This window comes from Dendropsophus ebraccatus, chromosome 7, assembly GCF_027789765.1.
Source record: "Dendropsophus ebraccatus isolate aDenEbr1 chromosome 7, aDenEbr1.pat, whole genome shotgun sequence".
Lineage (NCBI taxonomy): Eukaryota > Metazoa > Chordata > Amphibia > Anura > Hylidae > Dendropsophus > Dendropsophus ebraccatus.
The window spans coordinates 10,365,546-10,391,341 of record NC_091460.1 but is presented as its reverse complement, the minus strand read 5'-3'; the positions used below and the strand labels follow the sequence as shown (position 1 = coordinate 10,391,341).

The 25,796-nt window shown below is 42.6% G+C and overlaps 1 protein-coding gene across 1 annotated transcript; it reads right to left on the bottom strand.

Moving 5' to 3' along the window:
• Positions 1-6,507: 6,507 nt before the first annotated feature.
• On the bottom strand, positions 6,508-23,830 carry LOC138797107 (vomeronasal type-2 receptor 26-like). The gene is made up of 5 exons (XM_069976909.1): positions 23,748-23,830; positions 21,400-21,455; positions 19,384-19,415; positions 17,731-17,854; positions 6,508-7,415 (listed from the first exon to the last, which is right to left on the bottom strand). Exons 1-5 carry the CDS (start codon positions 23,828-23,830, stop codon positions 6,508-6,510), a joined length of 1,203 nt encoding a protein of 400 aa, XP_069833010.1.
• Positions 23,831-25,796: the final 1,966 nt, after the last annotated feature.

The following is a 25,796-nucleotide window of genomic DNA, read 5'->3' as shown; positions in this document are numbered from 1 at the left end:
TCTTAGTTTTCACACACATAATAGAACTCAATAATTACACACATACATCGTTGATATTACACACATACATTTACGGCAGAGATTAAAATGCCAAACATAGACCATTATCAATTCATTCACTTTATAGTATCAAGAGGGACAGGTATGAATTTAAAGTGTTACTGTCATTATAACTTTCAAAATCTTTGCATTCTTTTTTTTTGCTATCATGGAAAACACAGCACTTTCCTTTTTGTGATTTCCCCCCCCCCCCTAAAAACAGGAAACAGTCAGAAAACAGGAAGTCTTGTGTATCCCAGGCCATCTGAGCGCTCACAGAGAGAAGGCAGTCATGTGATTGACAGACATATTAAGCCTTGACTCTCTGTACTGGCTTGTTTTTTTTTTTCCAACCAGGACAAATCAGAAAATCTGCCTTCCGGAGGCTGGACCTGGTTTTCTGGCAAGTATAGCTTTCTTTTACAGCATGATAACCAAAGAAAACTTGAACTTACCCGCTACATGAATTCATCCTTGTTTTAAGTAGGAGGGTTGTGGAAGACAAAGAACCCAATAGAAGATATATGGGGAAGTTTCCACCTAGAGATGATGGAAAAATGGAGAAGATGATGAGAACGATTACTTTCTAAGAAGCTGGAATAAAAAGATTGACATATAGGATCTATCTGCCATAGGTTGGATATGTGCCTTGGGGAAAGGGAGTCAATGTCGCAGGATGGAAAATTGAACACTTTATTCGTTAAAGCCAAGAGATGATATATGATCTGGGCTACTTTCTGGAGATGAGAATTTTCGGACTGGTTGGCTGTCCTAACACCAGTGGTCGTCCTCCTCCTCCTCCCCCTCCTCCATAGTGTCTCCCGGCCCCATTGTGTGTCAGAACTGTTCTTCTGATAATTCCGGCATCCTCCCCATTGAACGTATCGCAGAAGGTCACCCCCATTGGATTGTGACACTGAGAAAAAAAGAAATGTTTTGGATTTTTAAAATCTGTACCCTGATCCCATGGCGACTAAATGACGCTGCTGAAAATAATTCTTAAAGTGACACTGTCACCCCCTTATGCATTATGACTTCTCTCAACAGGGTAAATTTTGCAGTTTTTATACCTTATTTTATTTCATACGTCATGGTGCTTGTTTCAGTAAAAAGTGATCTTTTATCATCTGTGGATTGTGCTACCTGGACGGGACTTCACGACTGAAGCGCCACTAAGCACCGCCCACAAGCCAATGTAGGCTCCACCCCCATGACATCTTTGCCATAGGGGCCTAGACCTTTTATGGCGGCCTGTTCCTATGGTTGTCGAGGCGGTGGGGCCTATTCGATCGAATATTGTGGTATTATCGAGTAGTGATGCGAATACGCGGGAAACATTCGAAAGCCCTCCTATCTCAGTTGGCGCTTTTTTTAATCCAATGATAATGCAGGGAGGCCGTGAGGGACCCTGGGAGTATGCAGTGCGAAAACGGTGCCTACCCTCATTGGATGTCTGAACCACATGACCTTGAATCTTAAATACTTGGCTCCCGCCTCTCGACCGCAGATGCTCTTTCAACCTAGTCAGGGAGAGATCTTGGAGCAGGGAGAGAGAGATTTTAGTAGCGTTTTGGTTAGGCAGGATTACTACAGAACCCAAAAGTCCTTTTCAGGGCTAATATCCAGCGAAAAAGTCATCTCTGCATCCAAAGCTTCTCAGTGCTAAGAAATAGATGATAACAACAGCATCAACAGCTGTATTCATTCCAGTACCCTGTGTGTACAAGTGACTTATAGTGTCCCTGTTTAACACCACTAAGGGCACCTGAAATATACTGTTCCAGTAGCCCAGTAAAGGCGTTCATACAGCGTAACGCATGATACACGCGAATAACATGACGCACATTGGAATCATGTAGGTAACGCTGCGTAAGATATAGTAACGAAATGTGTGAACATTGCCGTAAACGTTCATAAAGCGTTCACAAATATTTTTCCTTCGCAACTGCAGAGAGTGGCATTATTCTGTGATTTTGGGGTGTTGGGTGCACCCAGGCATGCTCCCCCAAATGTCCCAGTGTCATTCCGGAGGTGTTGGCAGCATTTAGGAAGGTTTCATGGGGGACTTGGTGACCTCAAAGTGGTCGAATTTGGATTGCCGAAATTTTTTTTCCCATAGACTATAATGGGATCAAATATTTGTTTGAATAGTCAAATCTCGGTGCTTATTTGATTCAAATTCTCGAAAGTCGAATATTTCACTATTCTCTCATCTTTCGTAGCTATATTTCACTGATTCAATAAAAATCGGGATTTATTGATCCCACAAATGCTACGTTTCGCTCTGTCACTCAGAGCTTTTTCAAGCAGGGCTCTGAGTGACAGAGAGAAATGTCGCATTTGTGGGATCAATAAATCATGATTTTGATTGAATCCGGAGTGCTGCGGTGATTTACCTTCAGTAAACAGGTGGTTCTCCTGTGTGTGCTGCTGGCACCCACCTACCAACATTGAACATTCAGAGTGCCGTCCTGATTATACCTGACACATATATATATATATATATATATATATATATATATATAACATTTTATGTATGAGGTGTTATATATGGACACCATAAGATGGCATGTCACACATACATTGTTTACATACCGTTAACGTTTATTAGCACACAGGGAGCGGATCCGTGTCCATGCCTGTTGGTTACCGGAGCCTGTTAGGGCTATTAGGGCCAGGGGCGTAGCTAAAGGCTGATGGGCCCTGGTGCAAAATGTTAGCTTGGGGCCCCCCATCTCACCCGAACAGGCAAAGTCATATCTAACGTTATATCCAATTACTCTAATGTGCCACCATGTTCTAATGCCACTGCCTCCACCTCATGTACTGCACTACTGCCCCCTATAATTAATGGACTGTACTGTGTCATTGTCTGATCATTGTATTCCAATCTTTGACTCTCCAGCTGAAAAACTACAACTCTCATCATGAACTGCCAGTTGGATATGATGGGGGTTGTAGTGCTGCAACCTGAAGAGCCACATGCTGCAAAACTCCCATAATAAATCAGTAGGCACGATGAAGTTTGAACTTCTGCAACCTGGAGAAGTCACCTGATGTCACCTGCAGTCCTATGTAATACCACGGATAACACAGTGATATCCCTCTGAGTACAGATAATGTAGTAGTCACCTGCAGTCCTATGTAACACCACAGATAACACAGTGATATCTCTGAGTACAGATAATGTAGTAGTCACCTGCAGTCCTATGTAACACCACAGATAACAGTGATTTCTCTGAGTACAGATAATGCAGTAGATGTCACCTGCAGTCCTATGTAACGCCACAGATAACACAGTGATATCTCTGAGTACAGATAATGCAGTAGATGTCACCTGCAGTCCTATGTAACACCACGGATAACACAGTGATATCTGAGTACAGATAATGTAGTAGATGTCACCTGCAGTCCTATGTAACACCACAGATAACACAGTGATATCTCTGAGTATAGATCATGTAGTAGTCTCCTGCAGTCCTATGTAACACCACAGATAACAGTGATTTCTCTGAGTACAGATAATGCAGTAGATGTCACCTGCAGTCCTATGTAACACCACAGATAACACAGTGATATCTCTGAGTACAGATAATGTAGATGTCACCTGCAGTCCTATGTAACAGCACAGATAACACAGTGATATCTCTGAGTACAGATAATGTAGATATAGACCCCTGTGTATCCCCCCCACAGTATAGACCCTGTGTAGCCCCCACAGTATAGACCCCCTGTGTAGCCCCCACAGTATAGACCCCCTGTGTAACCCCCCTCCCATAGTATAGACCGCTTGTTCAGCCCCCCTCATAGTATAGACCCCCTGTGCAGCCCCCTCATAGTATAGACCCCCTGTTCAGCCCCCCCCCTCATAGTATAGACCCCCTGTTCAGCCCCCCCCCCTCATAGTATAGACCCCCTGTGTACCCCGACCCATAGTATAGACCCCCTGCGCAGCCCCCTTATAGTATAGATGCAGCCCCCCTTTTAGTATAGACCCCCTGTGCAGCCCCCTTCATAGTATAGACCCCCTGTGCAGCACCGCCTCATAGTATTGACGCCCTGTGCAGTCCCCCTCATAGTATAGACCCCCTGTGCAGCCCCCCCATTGTATAGACCCCCTGTGCAGCCCCCCTCATGGTAAAAAAACCCTTGTGCAGCCCCCCACATTGCAACATTTATGTAAAAAATGGGGGAAAAAATAAAAATAAACTCACCTCACCTGGATCCTTGATCTCCCTCAGGCCTGGCAGCTTCTCTTGTAAGTTCAGTGAGCTTCCAGGATGCCGGCCCTTGCCGGAAGCTCACTGATGCAGGCCTGCGGCGCCCGGACTTCTCCTCTCTACTGCACGGCAGCTGACATGTGACGTGATGAAGTCCGGGCACCGCGGTCCTGCATCAGTGAGCTTCCGGCCAGGGCCGGCATCCCGGAAGCTCACTGAACTTACAAGAGGTCCGGCGGCCATTTAACTGCATGGGGGGGACTGGGTCGGGGGGCATATGCCCCCCGGGCCAGCCCGCCCCGGCCGCGCCCCCCCCCCCCCCCCCCCGGATTGGGGGAGCACAGGAGGAAGTGGCAAGGGGCTCGGTCTCCATGGCGACCCCTGTGACCCCTATAGCTACGCCACTGATTAGGGCTATTCCTAGCTGTTAGGGCTATTAGGGCTATTCCTAGCTGTTAGGGCTATTAGGGCTATTCCTAGCTGTGAAAGTTCAGCCCAAATTAAGCTTTTTTTCCCCTGAGTAGTAGCGGCATATGTGTGAGGAAGCTCTATAACAAGGCATGTTGGGGAAAACTCAGCAACATAGAGGGAACCGCAGGACCTCCCGTTACCTAGACAACCATCCTAGTGAGCATGTGCAAAGGTCCTGGCCCTGAGATCCATCATCTAGATGGCGGCCTGTAAGTTATCACTTATGTGAGATAGAAGTATAGGTGTTATTCTGTCCTGTGACTATGTATGTGACATCCTCCGGCACTTACACTGCCCCATGACTATGTGTATTGTTTGGAGTAGATGTAGATACAGTAGCCTAGACCTTGTATATGGTTGTGTATGATCCTTCAGGTTTGAGGAAGAGACTCTAGCAGTCAGGAAACATGTTACTTGTGAATTTGTTTGAAATACTACTTTTACCTACTACTTTTTACCTTGGCTATCCTAAAGTCCGGCATTTTCTAGAACACGGCATCCTGCAGTAGGAGGGGGGAATTGATCAAAATTACTTAAATACCTCTCCACGTGCCCTTGGTGAGCAGCGGGACCGGACCGGGATCTCTTGGGTGTCCACGTCATGACCCAGCTGATGGACTGGCTGCTCAGTTATCAGTGACTGGGATCTGACACCTCGCCCGTCACTGATTGGCTGAGCGAGCAATTCAGCATCAGGGGCAGACCTTTATCCCCAGGGGAAAACGGCTGTAACCGCTTACCGCTGGCGCGTGGAGAGGTAAATTACTAATTGTGATCAATTTCCCCCCCTCCCCCTGCAGGATGCCGGGATTTAGAAAACGCAGAACTTCTCCTTTAATGCATTTATTTCTAACTTGTTACTTTGTCAGCTCTAGGAGTGATTACCAGTGTGTTCTGTGTCTCAGCATATCAATGGTGGTTTCTCTAACTTTCCAACCAAAGTTTCCTGTACTTAAAGAAAATCTGTCAGCTCCCGGGCCCTACCTAATGTGCTGACAGTGTGCTGTAGCTGGCAGTCCCCTAGTGAGCATGGTGCCATCTCAGGTCTCCTACTGTAATGAAGATTCAAAGAGGAGTTGTGGCTCAGTGTTTTTGTCGCACTCTGGCCGCCTCACCACTCTTTCCTCCTCCCTCTTCTTCATAATTAATCAATGCTGCCTGGCTTCCTGCTGGCTCAGCTGTCAGTCAGTGTCTCTGATTGCAGATCAGTACTCTGTAGGCAGGTTATGTCTGAAAGAAACACTCGTATATAGCTGAACCTCTGAACCTAAATGTGTTGGAGCTGTGGTCTAGGGGTAACTCACCTGTCTAAAGACCTGCCAGCAGTTCATTCTTTGGATTAAATCCCCAGATGGAAATTCATGGTCCGCCACCATTCATGGTCCTCAACCGGTCCCCTGGATCTACCGGTGATGTGACATCATGACCTGGCTCAGAAATGCCTGCTCAGTAAGTCAGTAACTGAGGCGGAAAATCTGTGCAGTCACTGACTGGCTGAGCGGGTAGTTCCTGTAGAATTGTGATGATAAATGAAGCTGGGAGAACCAGAAAACCAGAGGGTAACAGTGAGTGGTGGTAACAGTAATGGAATTTTTTTGTATCAGAAAGTTCAGTTATTAAATATTTTTCACAATTTGTCTAATTTACTAAGTAAAAACAAACAAAGAAACAAAAAACTAAGAGACATTTTCCAAGTGAGCTTATTGCAGGGGTCTTCATATTGTGAATGTAATGTTCACAATAAATCCCTATTAACAGGCAGGGTGATATTTCCCAGTCATTCCTTCCTTTTCCCCAGCAGGTCGGTTTTTCTGTTCATTTCAGATTTAAATAAAATGATAAAACATTTGGGGAGAAACACACATCCTAACAGTACAGCACTGGACGCCATCACTGCAAAGACCTCCACAGACACCATGTATTTCCCTGTGGTGCTCAGATAAGCCGGGATCATGGCGATCCAGACACTGCAGAACACCAGCATGCTGAAGGTGATGTACTTGGCCTCATTGAAAGTGTCCGGTAATGTCCTCACCATGAAAGCCAGAACAAAGCTCACCGCTGCCAGGAACCCCAGATACCCCAACATGGAGTAGAACCAGATATCTGACCCTGCATTACACTGAATGATGATCTTCCCAGGATAAGACTGAGTGTCCAGGTCCTGGAATGGAGGAGAGATAGACAACCAGATAACACAGATTACAACCTGAATGGATGAACACAACAACACTATGGTATAGGGCAGCTTCACACTCAGCCATTTCCTCCAGGGGCTTCCAGGCTTGGTGGACTTAAAAGCAACACAAACCATCACAGTCTTGGCGAGAAGTGAAGAGACGGCAACTGAGAAGAAGACTCCAAAACTGGTTTCACGTAATCTACAAGTGACATCACTGGGACGACCAAGAAACAAGAAGACGGAGAGGAAGCTGAGGATGATGGAGACCAGGAGGAGATAACTCAGGTTCCGGTTATTTGCTTTAACAATAGGAGTGTCCCGGTAGGAGATAAATATTCCCAATATGGAGCCGGTCAAAAGACATCCGAAGAGCGAGACACCGGAGAATACAGAAGCCATTGTGTCATTGTGGTAAGAGATGAAATCCAGGACTTTGGGCAGACATCCGTCTCTCTTCTCATTCGGCCATTCATCACTTGGACATTTATAGCAGATTTCAGAATCTGTAGGAAGATTTCACAACATATTAATATCAAAAGCATAAACTATCTATCTATCTATCTATCTATCTATCTATCCATCCACTTATGATGTCCCATCACCATAACTATTGATGAAGCCATCTTATGTAATTAGATTATTGGTTATGAGTTTATAAGTACTGACGAACGAATAGTGAAATATTCGAATATTCGATATTCGTTCGAATTCTCCTAAATATTCGACTATTCGATTGAATATTCTATCCCATTAAAGTCTATGTGAACAAGTATTAGATTATTGAAAAACATCTATTCGATCACTTGGAGGAAAAAAAGGGAAGATGGGGGATTTGAACGCTTATTGAATATTTATTGAATATTCGGCAAACTATTCGATAATATTCGATTGATCAAATACCTTACTATTCGATCAAATATCTATTCGATCAAACAGTATTCGCTCATCACTATTTATAAGGAAATAATTACTGTTGGTGTCTGGATATAACAATATATTGGTAAACCGCCTAGATCAGTGATCTCACCATATTCCTATCACAGTGTAAAATCATATAGAAGAGGATATAGTGTAATACATTTGTCCTTACGTGTAGTTTTCTAAAGATGGAATTTCATTATAGTTAGAGATTAGTGAAGCAGCCAAAAATTTGATTCGCGAGCGTTGCAAATTTTGGGTCAAATTTGTTAATTTGTAAATAAATTTGTTAAGATTTGCAAATCTAAACTTAAACAGCAAAACTATACTAGCTAAAGTACTGGGACTATGACAGAAGGACAACTTTGTTGATTTATGTTCTTGTATAAGTGTTAAAAATTGCAACATCACAATTAAAAAAAAAAGTCAATCAACCAGTCATCCAATTTCCGCCATTGACAGCAGTGGACATCGGTGGAGCAGCGTCATAACATCAGTTTTCTCCCAGGAAAGCAGTTGAGTAGTGGATATCAGCAAATGAGCGGCATAAAGAGACATTTTCTCCAAGGACCTGCACTGGACCAGCGGCATCAAATTACGTTTTTTCTTAGGACACTAGGACGTCAATGGTCATTGGTGAATCAGCGGTGTATACTTACCTCTCCTATATGGACATCATTGGATGCTGGTGGATAAGCGGGGTAAAATGAAACTTTTTTCACAGGACAGCAGTAGATAGCAGCAGTACTATGACTCTCCTCGACCCAGAGGGATGTAGCACAAACATGGCAGAGATGGAGAGATGGCAGTGGGAGGACTCTGACCTTGAATGTCTTAGGACAGACATAGGATTTTGGACTGTTTTTGACCCTGAAGGAACTAGTACAGACACAGGGAGGTGGCATCAGCGGAAGGACTCTGACTTTCTTCGACTCTGAGGGGCCTAGGAGTAGTAGAAGGGCCTTAAGTAGTAAAATGTTTTCCCACGGTACTGTATTTTCTTATATAGTATACTCCCCCCCCCCCCCCCAAAAAAAAAAAAAAAAAAAAAATTAAAATAAAAAATGTAGGAAAAGGTATGTTTAAAAAGCTTGCTTAACATGGACCTGCTTATCAATACCGGGTTACTGATTAGACAAAGTGCAAGACGCAACCCATGTGTGCATCTCTTGAGGTGTTTAGGCTGTCTCCAACTTAAATAAACAGGGTAGGGGCATACCTCTAATGGTGTATGGTAGTGTCCCTCCCACCCTCGCTTTGGCCACTCCCATATCCTTCACTTGCATATCTCACCGCCACCACTAAAATAGACGGTCACACTGCTGTAATTACCCTGTATTGATGATGTTATTTAGTGCGGTCTACATGATGTGAAGCGGGAGGATGATGTCATTCACGCCATAGTCGTTGCGGCTCACCAACAGAGTGGCTTCCTCAAACGGTACAAGCAATTGGCAGACATCAAACATCATCTGCAAATTCTCAGTCTGAAATTCCAGCTTTGCAAGAAGGTGCCAGAATGCGTGACGAGGAAGTCCAAGACCGCCAATCTCTGTTGGTAGAGGCGATCCAACATGTGTAGGGACAAGTTTCACTGTGTAGGCACATTGCAAATCAGCCAAAGTTTTTGCCGTCTGAGTTGGCATTGGAAGAGGGCGTTTCTTGTCACTTACTAGTGGCTAAAGTGTATACATGGTTTCCTCGCCATCTTCAGCAGAAGCTTAAGTCCTGGGAAGGAGCAGAGTAGGGATGAGCGAACTTTTGAAAAGTTCGGTTCGATCCCCCGAACTTTCCTGAAGTTCGGACTCTTACGAACCGAAGCGAAAACGAGCCTTACAATAACGGCTGAATAATTGCAGCTACAATAGTGGGAGTCTGATAGGGTATAGTTTCATGTAGTTGCAGTTGCTATTACAATGAAAAAAGTGGAAAAAATCAAAGTGCAAAAATAGTGGAAAAAAAATAGCCTGCAAATCGACAATAATGCCGATGCCTCTAATGGTTAATATATTTAATTAATAAAACACATTTTCGTTGTAATAAAGTCCCTTTCGTTGTTCAATAATTTAATTAAAATGAATCCATCATTGTGCAATTAAATATACTGTTAATATATATATATATATATATAAATAAATGTATATTTATATATATATATTAATTTTTTTACAGTATATTTAATTGCACAATGATGGATTCATTTTAATATATAAGTATGGATTCGTTTAAATTAAATTATTGAACAACTAAACTAATTTTATTACAACGAAAATGTGTTTTATTAATTAAATATTAATTATTACAGGAAGCTCTATTAAAGCCGTTAATTCATATTCCCGGTAATAGAGCTTTCTCTCATAATTAACACTTTACTTTAATTAAAACATCAAATGTTTCTTCTAATTATGCTATTACAATAGCATTATTAGAAGAAACATTTTGAATCAAATGTGCGCTCAGCTGTTCAGCTGATTGGCTGAGCGCACAGATAATGAGCGGGTCCGCAGCACAGTGACTTCATTGTGCTGCGGACAAGCAAAGAGGACACATCGGGACATTAGAGGGTGAGTATAAAGCTCTCCCCACCCCCTCCCCTGCACTGCACCCATCCCAGCAAGGAAGGGGGGTCACTTAACCCCTTCCTTGCTGGTATGGGTGCAGTCTGACATCAGTCTGGCCCCCAAGGGGTTAAGGGGGATGCAATGCATCCTCCCTTAACCCCTTGGGGGCCAGACTGTAAGCAACGATCTGTAAAGATGCTGCATACTGTAAGGTGCACAACACCGCTCACAATGATGGGTGTTGTCTCTTGTTTGTGTGGTTTTTGTGTGTTTCTCCCTTTTTTTTTTCAGATATCGGTATCCTGTGGATTACGTCGGATTTGCTGGACTACTAGTCCATCGAATCTGACATAATCCACCGGACACCGATGGGGCGGCAGCAGGCTGGTAATATTTAGGCTGGGGAGGTCCTAAACCAATGGCTCTTCCCACCCTGGTGTTACCAGGCTGCTGTTTCTTGGTTTTTAACCCAGCTGGTTATGAATATAGGGGGAACCCTATGCGTTTTTTTTTTATTATTTATTTATTAAAAAAAAAAAAACGAGCATGGTTCCCCCTATTTTCATAACTCCCCAGCCTAAATATTACCAGCCTGCTGCCGCCCAGTCCAGGAGCGCCAATTTTGACGCTCCGGGACCACTGGCACCCAGCTCTTCCCAGTACCCCTGGTGGCATTGGGTACTGGGGTAATAATGGGGGGGTTAGTGTTAGCCACTTTATACCGGCTAACACTATTCCCCGACTTAGTAATGGATTCCGTCTATTAGACAGCTTCCACTACTAAGTCTATAAAGTAAAGAAATAAAGACAAGACACAAGTGAAAAATATTTTTTATTCAAATAAAAACACCCCCACACCCCTCATTGACCATTTTATTTAAAAAAAATAAAAATCAAAACAACCGCTGGTCATCGAAGTAGTCCAGCGAATCCGACGTAATCCACAGGATACCGGTATCTGAAAAACAAAAAGGGAAAAACACACAAAAACCACACAAACAGGAGCACAACACCCATCATTGTGAGCGGTGTTGTGTACCTTACAGTATGCAGCATCTTTACAGATCGCTGCTTACAGTCTGACCCCCCTTCCTTGCTGGGATGGGTGCAGTGCAGGGAAGGGGGTGGGGAGAGCTTTATACTCACCCTCTAATGTCCCGATGTGTCTTCTTTGCTTTTCCGCAGCACAATGAAGTCACAGTGCTGCGGACCAGCTCATTATCTGTGCACTCAGCCGATCAGCTGATCAGCTGAGCGCACATATGATTCAAAATGTTTCTTCTAATAATGCTATTGTGATAGCATAATTAGACGAAACATTTGATGTTTTAATTAAAGTAAAGTATTAATTATGAGAGAAAGCTCTATTACTGGGAATATGAATTAACGGCTTTAATAGAGCTTCCTGTAATAATTAATATTTAATTAATAAAACACATTTTCGTTGGAATAAAATTAGTTTCGTTGTTCAATAATTTAATTTAAACGAATCCATACTTGTGCAATTAAATATACTGTAAAAAAATAAATATATATATAAATATACATTTATTTATATATATATTTATTTTAAAAGTATATTTAATTGCACAATGATGGATTTGTTTTAATTAAATTATTGAACAACGAAAGTGACTTTATTACAACGAAAATATGTTTTAATAATTAAATATATTAACCATTAGAGGCATCGGCATTACTGCATAGGATCACTAACCCCGTAATGCCGATTCCTCTAATACTGTTTCCCTGCTTTCCCAGATGCATTCCAGAGGTGTTTGCATCACTTTCTAAAGATGTCTTGGATGTCTTTGATTTTATTTGTTATTGTTTTTTTAACCAAATCCGTTACGAACTTTCTCAAAGTTCGATGTCACATAGCGGACCAACGCGTTTCATGTTGCTGCGCTTAATCATGGTCTGACTGCGTTCGAACAGAAGATTAGTTAAAAGCATAAGACATCTAACACGCGGAAGTCCCGTCATAGCATGTGGGTTCACTCAATGAGCGAATATGTGAGTGGGTTGACAAGCTTTTACAACCCTTGGTGACACGTGTACCGGGTTATCTAAAAGACTCTGGGTCGGTACTTACAGCCTTTGAAAATTTTGTATGGTCACAGAGCTGCAATTGGCTTACCTGTGATGTTACAGCCCTGCACTCATCGATCCCCCATGATTTCGCCATAACTGCCTTGGCTTACCACTTGTACAGGTACAGTGATTATTCCAATGAATTGAAGGAATATATTATTGATGTTACTGTGTACCTATTGAAACATAATTTTTTCGTATTTAATGAAGAATTCTTCTTACAGGTTAGGGGAGCCCCCATGGGGGCGCACTTCTCACCTACTCTCGCCGGTTTATACATGGCGTGGTGGGAAGCCACACACATTTTTTCCCTAACCAATCCATTTCTCGACCATATCAAATGGTACGGTCGTTTTATTGACGATCTCTTGTTGGTTTGGGAGGGGGATCCCATAGATATTGCTGAATTCATTGAATATATTAACAAAAACAATTTGAATCTCTCCTTTACCCATCACCACCATCCCACAAACATGGTTTTTCTTACTAAATCTTACTACGCCCATGTCAGGCACTAGCGTAAGTACATCTATGTACAGAAAGCCCACAGATGGCAACACAATACTACACACATCTAGCCAGCACCCTCAACATACGATTCAAGCAATACCGGTTGGTGAGCTCACTCGTATAAAACGCATTTGCTCTGACATGACAGAATACAACACTCAATGTGAACTGGCATCAGAGCGACTACACGCTCGGGGCTATACGAAAAACCATTTAAAAAGAGCTAGGAAGATTGTGGATAAGAAAGGTAGGAGCACCTTGTTACACGGACGTGTTGATAATGCTCCTGATGAAATAGATAAAAAAGAATCACATCCTTTGACTTTCTCCACTACCTTTTCTCCGGAGTATCCTGAAATAGTACAGATCTTGAACAAAAATCTATCCATTTTAAGACAGGATGATATCCTTACAGAAATATAAGAGCAAGTCCATAGATGTGTGGCACGAAAAGGCAAGTCACTGGGGGATATTCTCTCTCCTAGTATGTATCGTGCTTCCAATATGCATGACAGAAACCACGCCAAGGGAAATTTCAGGCGTGGTCTCGGTCGTTGCCAGGTATGTGTTCACACTAACACTAAAAAGCGCTACACCGACAGTACAAACTCTAAATCTTATGAGATTGCCAATTTTATTAATTGTGAGAGTAATCATGTTATTTATATTATTGAATGTAACCAGTGCAATCTCAAATATGTCGGCTGTACGATCAGAAAACTCAAAAACCGCATTAGTGAGTACATTGCTGGCATACGCAGAGGTAATTCCAGTAAAACACTTTTTAGAAGTACACAGTGGTAGTTTGGAGACATTTGGGTTCTATGGCATAATCAAAGTCAGCAAACCACATCGAGGAGGGGATTGGCGCAAGATTCTGCTTCATAAAGAAGCCGAAACTATCTTCCGCCTAGATACACGCAGACCTAGGGGTATGAACTACAAAAATGATTTATTATTTCATTATTTATGATATCCCATAACCCCAACAAACACTTATTCTGCTTTTCTAATATATTTCATATGTATAGGGTATTCCAGATCCAAAGGGGTTAAAATACACATTTCGCTCACCTCAGGATCCAACCCCATGTGCTATGACGTGACTTCCACGTATTGGATGTCTTATGCTTTTAACTAATCTTCTGTTCACACGCAGTCAGACCATGATTAAGCGCAGCAGCGTGAAACGCGTTGGTCCGCTATGTGACATCGAATTTTAATGTTTATTTATTAAAAGTTAAGTTTTAGCTACACGTCAGGAGTGCCGGAATCCCCCACACTTCTCCTCCATTTACGTCTAGTAATCAGTGCCTGGCCAGCACCGGACATCCGGGCACCCTCCATTTCATATGTTTGCTGCAAGAAAGACTACGCCTAGGTGAGCTGAATCCCCATCTACTTTTTTCTTTTTTTCTCAAAGTTCGGTTCGGTGATGAACCGAACTTTTTGCAAAGTTCGTAACGAATCTGGTTCATTACTGTTCGGTTCGCTCATCCCTAGAGCAGAGGAACATGCGGAAGAGATAGTTGTGGGCAGTCACAGACATATATTGCCATTGGCCACAGCTGGAACTTCAAAAAATCTGCGCTTAGGTGCACCTGATGAGAGAGAGACATCCACAAAGAGTCGCCAACCTTCTTCTGCAGGTAACTGCATAGATGTAATGACCTTGTTGGCAAAATAATGGTGACTGGGCACTCTCCATTGCAATTGCTCAAAAGCCATCAGGTCAGTAAATGGCTTTGAGTCCACCAATTGGAACAGGAGAGACTGTAAGGCAATAAGCTTAGACAGGTTGGTGCTTAATTCCTGTGCCAGTTGTAGGAGTACTGCTGCCTCCTTGTGATGAATGCAGCCAGCGTTTGCTGCCTCACCAATGGCATTGTTTGCTCACTGTGAGCCGTGGAGGAGGTAGAGATAGAAGCCTGGGACCAACTGCTGGCTACAGAAAAGGCAGAATCCTGGCTTGCAAGGATGGGCTGCTCGATGGTAGCTGCAGATACAGTATTTCTTCCTCCCAGCAGTACGTTGCGTGAGGGTCCTGGTTCTTCCAGGCAGTGGGGTGGTGTCGCTTCATGTGCTGACGCATAGAAGTGGAGCCTTGGTTTGAACCCAAACCTCGACCACTTTATGGTTGCAATTTTTGCAAACGAGTTGTCTTTTCCTCCCCCAACACGGAAAAAGAGCTGCCAGACTGCTGATCTCAGTAGGTGGTCCTTCAGCAGGTGTACTGTTAGCCTGTGGCAGAGTGCCTGGAACTTTCCGATGTGTACTCTGTAACACTGTTGCACGATCTCTTTTTCCTCTGGACCCACGACTCGTAGACAGTAACTGTCTGGGTGGGAGAAATACAGAATCCCCTGAATATGACCATGATCTATGTGGATCAATGTTTCATGTGGGGTCTGCCACATCATCCTCTAATTTCGGGACAAAGGTCTCATCTCCCAAGCTGTCACCCTTCCTAGGCACGTGGTAAAAGACTGGACTTTGCCTTTGAGCTGCTTCTCCTTGGCTGTTCTCACTCTTTTGTGGCCTCTGAATGCCTGCAGTCGTTTTAATTTCCAATTCATGGCTCTCTGGACATTCCTCCATGAGAGCTTCTGAGTAGAGTGGCTGAGACTCTTTGGGGACTGTCAGACTCACCAGGAGCTCTGAATCTTAAAGGACAACTCCCATGAAAAACTTTTTTCCAGTAATTGAAGCACAAAGTTACAAAGTTATATAACACTGTAATATACTTCAATCACCTTTCTGTCCTCCTTCCCTATCTTTTCCCCCTCAACCCCCCACCAGGAAGTGTAAGAAACTCCTTCATACCTAATTACTGTCGTCACCAGGCTCCTCTATCAGCTCCTTCTAGTGACGATGTGTCATCAGCAGGAGGGCTGGTCTAGGTCCTGTTACACCAGCCTCCCCCTCCCCTGCCTGGTCAGGTGACTCAGCTTGCTCAGCTCCCATTGGCTGAGCAACTGTAAGCCATCTGACGTTCTGCAACTCAATAATGACTTGTGACTGACTCCCGGCACATAACCAGCTGACTCATTGAGTGAGTGAGTGATGTCACTTGCTTATCTTTCTCCTCACTCCTGGCATGTCAGCTACACAGACGTCTTATCTTTCCCCTGCTGCTCTGACCTAATTAGGGACGGCCATCCTGCAGAATGTACACTACAGTGAAGTGAAAATATGTGTCTGCAGCTTCAGTGTGTGTATATAGCAGCCTGAGTGAGAGAGGGGGTCATGTTTAGTGTATGATGGGAGTTGTAGTGAATGGAGGGGCAAGCACTTGCAGTGTCACAGCGGGGGGCTGGCTTGTCACAGCAGCCAAAGTGCATCATGGGAAGCTGAAACCAGGAAGCAAGGAAGAAATGAAGAACAAGACTAGAAATCAGAAGGTACACAGACGGTGGGAAATTCGAACAGTGACAGCTCAGGAGGGATGATAAGTATAAAAGCTATGTTTCTGATTGGTTTTTGTTTTTTTTTCCTTAGCGCGGGAGTTGTCCTTTAAGGCTGTGGCAAGCGATATTGTCCCTGAGACAGCACTGGAGAGGGACAACGGAAACATTTTCATCTTGCCACGAAATGGTGGTGGCACTACTCCAGGACAACCCGTCAGTTGACTACTGTCTTTGCTGAGCTTGAACTTTGAAGGATCCAGTCCACAATCCTAGCCTATCTGTTGTTCACCTGCCCCCCCCGAAGACTTCATTCTATGGTTTGTGAGATTTCGCCTCCCGCCCAAAGAATGAGCGGCCAAACCATAGAATGAAGGGAGAATCTATGGGAGGAGCGGAGTTGCACGTGGCCGCAAGCTGTGGAATCCGCAGCAGGTGATTTGCCCGGATTCCGTAGTGTGCACATACCCTTACTGTGGAAAAAACAGTCCTGTACCTGAGCAGTGGGTAATCAACATTACTCCCAGGCTATCTCACCATTCCTAAGTTTAAATTTCTTTTGTTTTCTGGAAAAAAAAAAAAAACATTTCTGTACTCAGAGATAAATTATTATTAGATACAATATTTGTTTTGTCATCTTGAGGAGCCTCCATAGTTCTCATATCTCCATAGCAGTGTATTGGGTTGTGATTAGGGAAGAGCGAATGTGCATTACTAGAGAAACACCTCCCTAGTCTGGGTGGTTGACTGCCTTTAATCTCGATGCAGCTCCATGCCGCTGCACTCTGTGTGCAGGGAAAAGCTGGATCTGGGGAAACTGGGAAAAGTGGCATGGAGTTTAATGGCAGCCGACTGACAAGCCGACCACCGAGACTAGTAAAAAGTTTCACTAGTACTGTAAATCTGATCATCCCTAGTTGTGATCTTACCTCTCCCCGTGCCTGCGGTGAGTGGCGGGACCGGCCTCAGGACCCCTGCCGGGCTACCGGGATCTCTGAATCAAGCATGACTGCGCTGATGGACTGGACGCTCAGTCAATCAATGACTGGGGTGGGATGCTACTCCAGTCAGTGACTGAATGAGCGGCCAGTCCATCAGCTGGAACTGTTTTTTCTCCTGAGGTGTGACGTCATCACAACTTGGAGGCAAATGTCCTGAGGCCAGTCCCGCCGCTCACCACAGGTACGGGAAGAGGTAAGCCCATACTTGTGATCAATTCCCCCCTGCCACTACCGGCTGCCTTATTTTACTGGATTTCTCCTTTAACTCTTGACTGTCTTTGTATTTATCCACCCTGGTAATACTGTACTATTCTTCATGCTACTATATACCTGATATATTGGATATCTCTCCCTCGGAGCACAGGACACAGTCATAGCAGCAGGTATGTATTGTTTCTCTCGCCTTTTTCCGGCTTCCAGGTAGACATGGGTCTGAGCAGCGGGATACTGGGACCTGAATGAAAAGACAAGAAACTTTACAGAATGACAAAGACTGAATGTGCGTGTGTGATAATTGTAACAGTGACCTAGGAGGGTGTATACTACAGGAGGTAATGTGTACATTCATGTGCAGTATATCATTCTGACACCACAATGGCGGATGACTGTACAAGGTGGAAACATTTATACAGGTCACTTTTTCTTTTTTGAGTTATAATGTTCTCTGTAATTGTATTAATTTAAAGGGAATCAGTTAGGTCTGTATTAGTAGCTACAGCATGCACACCTCCTCCCCCACTTCTGGAATCTCAGCACTGTACATCAATCAATTGAGACAGGGAGGGTGGTAGAGACAAGAAGTCTGCATGCTGTGGCTCAGCATCACTTTCTGTAGCACTTTAGCTTCCAAGGGAATATACTATCTTATAACTTTACAAATGGCCATCAGCAAAAATAAAGGCATCATTTGTTTTATGTTCCTATCACCTGCCATCTGCCTGTGTCTGCAGCTCTTTACCTAATACAAACCTTTTAAATTCCCTTTAGACTGTTTTCTCGCTACGAAAAATACCTGAGAATATGGCTTATTTTTTACATAGTGAGAACATATCTTTAAAGAGCTACTGTCAGCGTTGGGTATGGCAAAAGGTAGTCTGACAAGACACAGACAGTGAGCCCTAGGCTGACCCCGCCCACTGTCCCTGCCTACTTGCCACAAGACAGTCCTAGGCGACTGCGGAAAACCACAGTGACAGTACCTATACTCAATAGGGTGAAACACAGAACAGCAACAGAAAACAGACACAATAAATGCAATATCAACAGTCCGGATCGGTAACAGCGGAAAGCAAAAGTACAAAATTGGCAGACAAGTTGGGTTAACGAGAACTATAAATTAGGGCAAGCGGCAGACAGGATAGAGAGGGAACAGGCAAGGGTCAGAGAAAGGATCTTCAGTGCTCCTCCATAATATTAAATATGTTGATCAAGCATGACCAACAGCTGCTCCAAAAAATTAAAACTGATATCTGCAAATGTGAGAGCCAACTCAACAACTTTGACCTGACCTCTGTGGTCCAGCCCTTCCAAAGTAAACTTAAAGAAACTCTTGATAGTTTTGAAAAAGAGATTATAGCAGGGAAGAGACAGAAATTTCAAGGGGATAAAAAGAACTTCGACACAGGTCATGTCTTCAAGTGGAAACACAGGGGCAATCAACGTAGTGGCCCCAAGACAAAAACATCCCCTAGAACAACTAGGGATACTAGTGACACACAGTCAAGTGATTTTTTTATCAAAAGACAAGACAAGAAGTTGTGGTGGGACTATAGTACATTAAAAACATACCTAAAAAAATATGATACCACGTGGATTGAGAATTTATAAAAACTCCACAACTATATTTTGCGAAGAGTTCCAGAAGGAATGGGAAGAAGCCCTCACAGAGTGTTCATTAAAACTCATAAAAGCCATCACGAAATACGAACCAAAAAAATTAGAGGAACTTAAACCACAATTAGAAGAAATAAAAAAATTCGGTACCAGAGTTTTCAGACACCACAGAATATAAGGACCTGAATGCAAAAATGCAACAAAAAATACAAGAACTATATCGCAAATCAAGTCTATACTTGGAAACAATTTCGTCCATTCAAACCACGACCAATATTAAAAAATAAAAACAGACAATCCTCATCAAAGCATGACTTGCATGTAAGTTTCTCTCAAACGGATTCAGAGAGATCAGAGGAATCAGACAATGACCAAACATCGGATACATCGGAAAATACAATCGGTACCAAGAGGAAAACCCATAACTATAGAGGAAAAGGGGAGGGTGCACAGTTGAACCTTAATGATTTTACACCCACCAACTCACGGACCAGACAAGGACAACCAAATCAACAACAAAACAAAGGACAAATGTCAAAAAACGACATAGGAGAGGAGGAAGAAAAAAATCGGAAGAAAGACCAACAACAAAAAAACCTCACAGAAAAAGAAACGCTAGATATGTAAAAAGAAGTGAACACAAACGACCTAATAAACTCAGAAAGTATAATAAATTACTCCATGGAGACACTAACTGAAGATCACATTAGAGTCCTATCAAAGGGATTGTCCTGTGTCCCATCTACCCATTTTGATTTATTTGACACACTAATGGACATAAACCGTCTGGCCAGAACTCTTACAGTAAAGCGACATTTTTTTGCTGATACAGAAAATAATGAAAGGAATGAAAGTTGCATTATGCCTAATGAATTTTCAGACCTAGTTTTTAGAGAACAAGTTGGATTGGTAGAGTTGCACAATATGGAATACGAAAGCAGATTTCCCACTAATGAAAGTATACATAATATGCCAACCAACTACTCCAATCCCTACAAGTCCAGAGTTCCAGCTTTAGACGATTTTCAGCACGTTATGGAGAGAGATCTTCGTAAATTATTTGATGTAACTAATTCATCATCACTACAGTCAAATGTTACTCTGAGAGAGCGGGAAGCCATATGTGACTTAAAAAAACAATGAACAGCTTATCATCAAAATGGCTGACAAAGGGGGGGAAATAGTCATTTTGGATAGGGATCTGTATATCAAGTTAGCCTATGACATACTACATGATAGTACACTTACCGTAAATTTACAAGTGATCCCACCCAACAATTCAAGACCTCCTTGTGCACAGTGGTGGAGGAGGGGGTGGCCTTGGGCATACTCTGGGACAGAGATGTGGCAGGCCTCGTCCCGGAGTACCCCAAGGTCGCCACCTTCTACGGGCTCCCCAAGGTGCACAAGGAGATCTTCCCCCCGCCCCTCCGCCCCATCATTTTAGGGGTTGGTTCTCTAGAGGAAAAGCTGTGCGAATGGGTAGACAATTTATTGCAACAACTAGTCCAGCATGTACCTGGTTATCTCCAGGATAGTGGTACAGCTCTAAGGGCCTTTGACAAGGACAGATGGTCCAGCAACAATAGATGGCTTAGCTGTGATATAACAGCGTTATACTCATCGATACCACATAATCAAGCCCTAGAAGCCCTGGCTTATCATCTGTACAGATATAGTAACTATAGCTGAGAACTGAGGGAATATATTCTGGAAGTAACATCTTTCTTTTTAAAGCATAACTATTTTTCCTTTAATAACTAATTTTTTCTACAAATTAGGGGCGCCCCCATGGGGGCTAAATTCTCACGAACCCTGGCTGGACTTTTTGTTGCGTGGTGGGAGGAGAAGTTCATATTCACCAGCTCCAACCCATTCTCCCCTGCCATACGGTGGTACAGTCGTTTTATTGATGACGTGCTCATCGTATGGCAGGGGAGGGAATCTGATATGATGGAGTTTCTAGAATATTGCAACAGAAATGACAATAATCTTAGATTCACCCACACCACGCATCCAACATGCATCTTATTTTTGGATATTTGCTTGGAGGCAGATATGAACACTGGTACAGTTCACACATCTCTATTTCGCAAGTCCACTGCGGGCAACACAATATTGCACGCTAAAAGCAATCACCCTTTGCACACCAGTAGGTGAACTTACCCGCGTCAAGTGGGCTTGCTCTCAACCGGACACGTACTCCAAACAATCTAAAGAGGCTTGTGCAAGAATGAGGAAGAGGGGATACAAAAAATATCATTTGGAGAGAGCAGAAAAAATTGTACAAACTAAAAATAGATCGGAACTATTGAGAAAAAAAGAACAGAAAAAGGAATTATCATCACAAACACCCATAACTTTCTCTACTCGCTTCTCCATGGAATACAGAGAAATTACCAAAATAGTACAGCGTAATGCAAATATACTAAGACAAGATCCAATACTCAGTGAAATATTGGATGGTGGAATACGCTGCGTAGCACGCAGAGGACGCACCTTACGCGATGATCTGTCTCCCAGCACCTTACCGGCATTAAAATCTACCACAAACAAGAGAGAAAAACCTAAAGGTAATTTTAAGTGTGGCCTACCTCGGTGCAATATGTGCAAGTACTGCAAAAAAACACTAAAGAATACACCGACAGTGCTCACACAAAAAATTATGGCGTTACAGACTTTATCAATTGTGAAACAGATCACATAATCTATATAACAGAATGTGAAACATGCAATTTAAAGTATGTTGGCTGCACGACCAGAAAACTAAAGAGAAGAATTAGTGAACACATAACTGATATCAGGAAAAATTCCAACTCAGGCTGTTCAGGTGCGGCTAATGGTGCGTTTACACGAAACGATAATTGGCCCGATCGTACGATTAACGATGTTGGAGTAACGATTCTTTTTTCATAACGATCAGCATTTATACGGTACGATATATTGTACGGAAAATTCATTTTGCGATCCTTAAGCCTATCTCACACATTGGTTAAATCGGCGAACGACTGTTCACATGGAACGATCTGCGAACGACGATTTGATAACATGTTGAAAGATCAAAATGAACGATTTCTCGCTCGTCGTTTGATCGTTCGCTACGTTTACACATACGATTATCGTTTGAATTCGATCGTTATCGCGCAGATTCGCACGATAATCGTTACGTGGAAACGCACCTTAAGCATTTTATTGATGCACACAATGGAGATATCTCTCATCTTTCTTTCTATGGAATTAAACACATAGATGCGCCCCCAAGAGGAGGAAACAGACAAAAACAACTTTTCAACAAAGAATATATTCAACGCAGAATATATTTTCAAATTGCACACAAGAATTCCTTATGGACTTAATTACAGGAACGATCTTTTCTATCACTATATAAACTGACTGGTTTCTGTACATTATCCATGGGTCAGTCATGTTAACACATCAATCATGTTTTGATTATGATTGTATATCAATTATGTTTTATGTTCTGTGTTTTTTCCATTAGTTTCCTATATTCATCTATAAACATTTTTGTATCTTTCCTATATATACACATTTATACGTTCCATATAATCATTACTATATGTATACAACAACTATCATCTACCTTTTCAGTCTTTCATTATTACAATTCTCATTAATTTTTTCATACATATTTTCTTTTTAGTAGGTATTACGTTACATATCTACCATTTAACATGCATAGATATTTATTCATTTGTCTGCTTATCCATCTGTTCCTCCTTTTCCACCACAGCTCTTTATTCATATATTTACATACTCATCTTATCCATCACATTCCATGATTATACAATTGTTAACATTATTCCTATCTACAATGTATAAACATTTTCTGCACAGCAATTGCAGCACAACATAGTTCTTTTCTCTTCTTTTCCTACGCAATCAGTAGTGTGAATATATATATATATATATATATATCACAGTCTACTTAAACTAAAACATAAGATAGTATTCACAACATGCGGCATTGGTAGCATATACAATATTGAATCTAATTCTAAATTAAAAATTTAAACCACGCCGATCATATAAAACATTACCATGTCTTGTTAATCTCTATTCATGCAACATACTATGATCGCCGCCATATACACACAGAGAAAGTACCACAAAACAATTTGTAGTGTGAACTAGCCTCTTGATCAGTTGGGCAGTGCAAACACATAGTCTGATCACTAATTGCACGCACCCATCCCACCTGCATTGGGAACATCCCCATTGGCCACAACTTGCTTTTAAACTTATGCTTGCACACCAACCACTAGATTATGACTAAGCGGGCATGCGCGAAACGCATCAATCTGTTTGGCCATACAGCATGATTTGTTCTGCTGCCTTTTAACATGATTTAATAAAATATATACCTTTTAACCAAATCTTGGAGTGCCGGAACCACACTACTTTCAATCCATTATGAAGTTCATCTTTACCGCCTCAGGGATTCTAAAGGGGCCGACAATCTCTCTCTCCATGATTCCAGCCCAAAATATTACTACCCCTCCTCCTTGTTGGTGCCGTATCCGTGTTTGCATGGGGTGTCCATCAACCAGCCATCTTCCACTCCATCCATCTGGACCATCGAGCGTTGCACGGCACTCATCGGTGAACAAAACAGTTTTGAAGTCAGTCTTCATGTATTGTTTGGCCCACAGGAGCCGTTTCTGCTTGTGTGCAGTGGATTGAGGAGTTCGACAGGATGGCTTACACACAGCTGCAAACCCTGAAGGACCCTGCATCTTGTTGTTCGGGGGATGTTGGAGGCACCAGAAGCTTCAAAAACTTGTCTGCTGCTATGACAAGGCATTTTTGCAGCTGCTTTTTTAACCTGACGTAATTGCCTGTTGGAAAGAGTCCTCAATTTTCCCTTATCAGCGTGCACACGTGTGTGCTGGGAATCGGCTTCATACTTCTTGATTGTGCGATGATCACGATGAAGTGTCTTGGCAATGTTGATTGTAGTCATGCCTTGACCTAAAAACTCCACAATTTGTTGATTCTCAGATCCTTTTTCTTTCCCATTTTGGCTCAAACTGTAGGCTGCTTAATAATGTGGGCCAGCCTTCTTAAGTAGTCTTGCCTTTAATTGGACACACCTGCCAAACTAATCAGCACAGGTGACTGCAATCGCTTACAGTGATATAAAGAGCGCTGACACACGTCACCATCAATGAGTTTAACTGACAAACAAAAAAATTCTTACCTTATCATTCCTAAACAGTTTTTGCCTAATAATTTGGAACACAGTGTAGTTTCTTAGCAATGCACAGACTGGACAAATTTGAGCTTATCAAAGATCTTTATTTATTTTGCAGTCAACTATCGTTTAAGATGCTGTAGCACCAACCTTCCTTGGCAGATTCCCTACCGGACGAGAACCAACATGTTTTCCGTGATTTACTTTTGCTACTTCAAGAGAGCGAGGCACCTGCAGGTAGGAGGCCTTTCCTGACCTATTTACCTTCTCAAGCTACCCCTTCCTTCAGATTGATTCCATGTATACACATATTCTTTGAAAATTTCACTAAAGAGGAACAATGTGCCCTAAAAACCCTCAACAGCCATACTGACTTTATTATAAAGAAAGCAGATAAAGGGGGTAATGTAGTACTCTGGCCCATAAAGCTTTATCTGAAGGAAGTGCAAAGACAACTGGGTAACAGAATGTATCATTCTCCTCTAACCTCAGACCCGACATTGACCCATATTGGACCAAATATTGGCTCGAGCATTGACCCATATTGGACCAAATATTGGCTCGAGCATTACAATATAACATCATTTCAAAGAAGGAACACACGTATATGACAGTTGACAAGCCTGTGATCCCCACCTTGTACCTCCTACCAAAGGTGCATAAGTCCTCACTAGAACCACCGGGAAGGCCAATAGTGTCCCACATTGGGGGACTATGTGAGAACATTTGTACTTACTTGGATTTTTATTTACAGCCATTTGTACTACGCCTGCCCTCTTATACCCAAGATTCTATGCATCTTATTGAACAACTGGAGGACTATGAAAAACCGGAGGGTACCCTGTTGGTTACACTTGATGTTGAATCGTTGTACACGAACATCCACCATGAACTAGGGATAAGAGCGGTGGCCTCTTTTTTGGAGGGAGGAAATGGGAGTGACAGTACACACAATGCATTTTTGTTGGATCTCCTTCATTTTGTCCTCCATCAAAATTACTTCACTTTCAATGGGGTCTTTTACAAACAAGTCTTTGGCACGGCGATGAGGGCGCGCACATGAGCTCTTCCAACATCATGTCCTTAAATGGTGTTGATTTATCGACGACATTCTGATGCTATGGCCAGGAACACGAGAGGAATGTGAGGCTTTTTTACATACCCTGAATCTTAATGATTTTATCTCCTTACCTCCCACATATCACAGGAAAAATCGGAATTTCAGGATCTTGAACTACGACTGGCTGGCGAAAGGATACACACTTCTCTTTTTAGTAAGAAAACAGCCACAAACAGTTTATTACGTTTCCAGCGTTTCCATCCGGAACATCTAAAGACTGGTATTCCAGTG

Coding starts and splice junctions, on each gene's coding strand:
- LOC138797107 (XM_069976909.1), bottom strand. CDS start 23,830: ATGGTCCAGATGGATGGAGTGGAAGATGGCTGGTTGATGGACACCCCA. Junction 21,456..23,747: donor GGCACCAACAAGGAGGAGGG/GTAGTAATATTT, acceptor TTCTTGCACAAG/CCTCTTTAGATTGTTTGGAG. Junction 17,855..19,383: donor TGTGGTGTCTGAAAACTCTG/GTACCGAATTTT, acceptor CTTTTCATTCAG/GTCCCAGTATCCCGCTGCTC.